At 42.7% G+C, this 2,627-nt stretch overlaps 1 protein-coding gene across 1 annotated transcript; it reads right to left on the bottom strand.

The window, feature by feature from the left end:
- Positions 1-782: 782 nt before the first annotated feature.
- LOC110037294 (UDP-glucose:2-hydroxyflavanone C-glucosyltransferase-like) lies at positions 783-1,946 on the bottom strand (the record flags this gene model as incomplete). The annotated part of the gene is given in 1 exon segment (XM_020741899.1): positions 783-1,946. A coding segment is annotated over 1 exon segment (1,164 nt), but the record flags the coding sequence as incomplete, so codon positions are not given.
- Between the last annotated feature and the right edge of the window lie 681 nt (positions 1,947-2,627).

Below are 2,627 nucleotides of genomic sequence, written 5' to 3'. Positions count from 1 at the left end.
AAATTCTTATACCCTAATACTAGGTTGATTTGCTAGAATTTTTCCTAAGTTACACTATAACATTTCAGAGACAAACTTATAGGAAACTCTACTAAAACCCTCAACCTCAAATCAACAAATTTGGTTTTTAAAGTTATAGTGTTACTTGAGGACAAGTAACGTTTAAGTTTGGTGGAATTGACAAACCTAAAAATGTGATACTTTTTTATATACATTTTATGATTGTTTTTAATGATATTACTCTTTAATGAAATGCATTTTGTGTATTTTTTATTATAGGTGCAAGAAATGAGTTTTGGAGAAAATGAAGCAAAAATGGTGCAATTTGGAATCAAATGGAGTAAAGAAAATTCTGACCTGACGTATTTTGATATGTTTTTCTTATGATTAATTTTTCAAATAAAATTACGACAGAAATATTTATGAGTAGCAAGAAAGTGATTTTTCGAATAAAATTACAATGACGATCTGAAAGGCAAAATAAACAGAACGTTATTCAAATAAATACTAAATCGGCTAAAATTTTAAAACTAAGTAAGCACCTCATCAAGTTAAACTATAATCAATTTCTTAGTAATTTATGGATGGAAAAATTATTCGGCTCAAAGGAGAGAGAGAGAGAGAGAGAGAGAGAGAGAGACGTTATCATATTTTTTCCTAACAATGGCAAGAAGATTTTCACATAATAACTTTGTCGTCCAAGTGCACTAACCCATTTATCAAATTCCCTCTTTCCGCCACAACAGCCGCCGCCGCTTCAGCCGCCACAGCCGCCGCCGCTTCAGCCGCAGCAGCTTCCGCAGCCAACTTCGCCGTCGTCTCCCCCATCCTATCATCCACTATAAGCTTTGACAGCTTCTTTGCAATCTCTTTCGCTCCAACCACCCCTTCTTCCCCTTCCCAGACCCACTTCTCCGGCCAAACACCAAGCCCACTGCCTGCCACCACTGCCGCATTCACTCTCTGATCCCCTCCCCTCGGCCAAGCAAGCACTCTCACCCCCGCTGCCACCGCTTCCATCATCGAATTCCACCCGCAGTGACTCAAGAATACGCCTACTGACCGGTGAGCAAGAATAACCTCTTGCTCCACCCATTCCATCAAAACCAGTCCCCTCCCCTCCACTCTCTTCACATATCCTTCCCCCAACAATTCCTCAATCTCCTCCATCTCTTCCCTATCCACCATCTTGCTCTTCATCACCCAAAAAAACGGGCATCCGCTCATCTCCAGCCCAGCTCCCAACTCCATGATTTGCTCTCTCGTCATCGCCGTTCGACTCCCAAAACAAACGTAAATAACCGATCTCTCCGGCTGCTTATCGAGCCACCGCATCGCCGACGGTTGCCAAACTGACTGCTTTCTTTCCGGAAGCAAAGGACCAACAGCAATGACTGGCGGAAGGCGCGGGACAACTTCCCCTGAATTGAGCGCGACAAGCACGTTGGGCTCCAAGGCTGTAAATGTATTAACCAGGATTCCGCTTGCTAAAGTAAGCGCCTTTCCATTTTCGACGAATTGGGTCTTAAAGAAATGGTTTGGGTCGTGGAGGGGCTGAGGGAAGGAGGATGATGGGATCTTGACGATGCCAGCGATGTCGATGTCGTCCTCTGCGTTAGAGGAGGATGTGAAAACAGAGCAGAAAGCGAGCATGGCAGCTGAGGAGGTGAAGAGGACGAAGCAGGGGATGTTGATGGAGGCTGCAACTGGTAGGAAGGTGGATGCGATGGAGATGTCGACGATAAGGGACGAGAATGGCCCGGAGGAGGAGATGAGAGGAGGGAGGAGGTGGGCGGAGAGGCGAAGGGCTTCCATGCGAAGCAAGAAGGGATCTGAGGAGGCTGGGAAGAGAGATGTGTTGAGAGGGGCGAGGGGGAAGTCGAGGAGGATGGAGGGGGGAAGAGAGGAAAGGAGGTCGGATTCGGCGGCGGAAATGGTGGGGCGGGGCGATGAGGGAGACGGCGATGCGGCGGGAGGAGAGGGCAGTGGCTAGTCGGACGAATGGGAGGAGGTGGCCCATGCCGGCGCTGGGGATGATTAGAACTCGAGGGAGGCAGGCTTCTTCCGGAGATTGGCTGATGCTTGGACGACATGGCGGCCGAAGGTGGAGGGCTCATGCAGGCTTGGGTTTATGACCAGATTTAAGAGCAATTGCATTTAAATTGTTGGTAAGATTTTAAGCCGACATGAAACTTCAAGCCACGTGATTTGGAAAAAAAATATATTAAAATAGTATACTTTATAAGCATTGCTATTATATATATATTTATGTATGTATAAACTTTTATTCAATATCCCAGAAAATTTATTTTATATTTAAATTTCTAAATTAAATTACAAAAAATACTTAAAGGTATAATTTAATAATATTTTTAATTAATATAAATTTTTAAAAAATGCTTCATCTTATTAATTATAATTGTATTTTCATTGAATTTTATATTTATGAACCCAAATGAATTTATTCATCGTTTTCAATTTACAGCTCCGTTGACCTAAATTTTTTTCACACATTTTCAAAATATCCAATATTTAATGGATTTATTAATGATTATTACACTGAAATTATTACCGAATAAAGAGATTAGCGCACTTAAGCTAAAACGTCTATAATGACCGCCCAAACC

The sequence above is a fragment of the Phalaenopsis equestris genome, unplaced genomic scaffold (assembly GCF_001263595.1).
Source record: "Phalaenopsis equestris unplaced genomic scaffold, ASM126359v1 Scaffold218191, whole genome shotgun sequence".
Lineage (NCBI taxonomy): Eukaryota > Viridiplantae > Streptophyta > Magnoliopsida > Asparagales > Orchidaceae > Phalaenopsis > Phalaenopsis equestris.
Note: the sequence above shows the minus strand (reverse complement) of the source record. Positions and strands in the feature narration are given on the sequence as shown.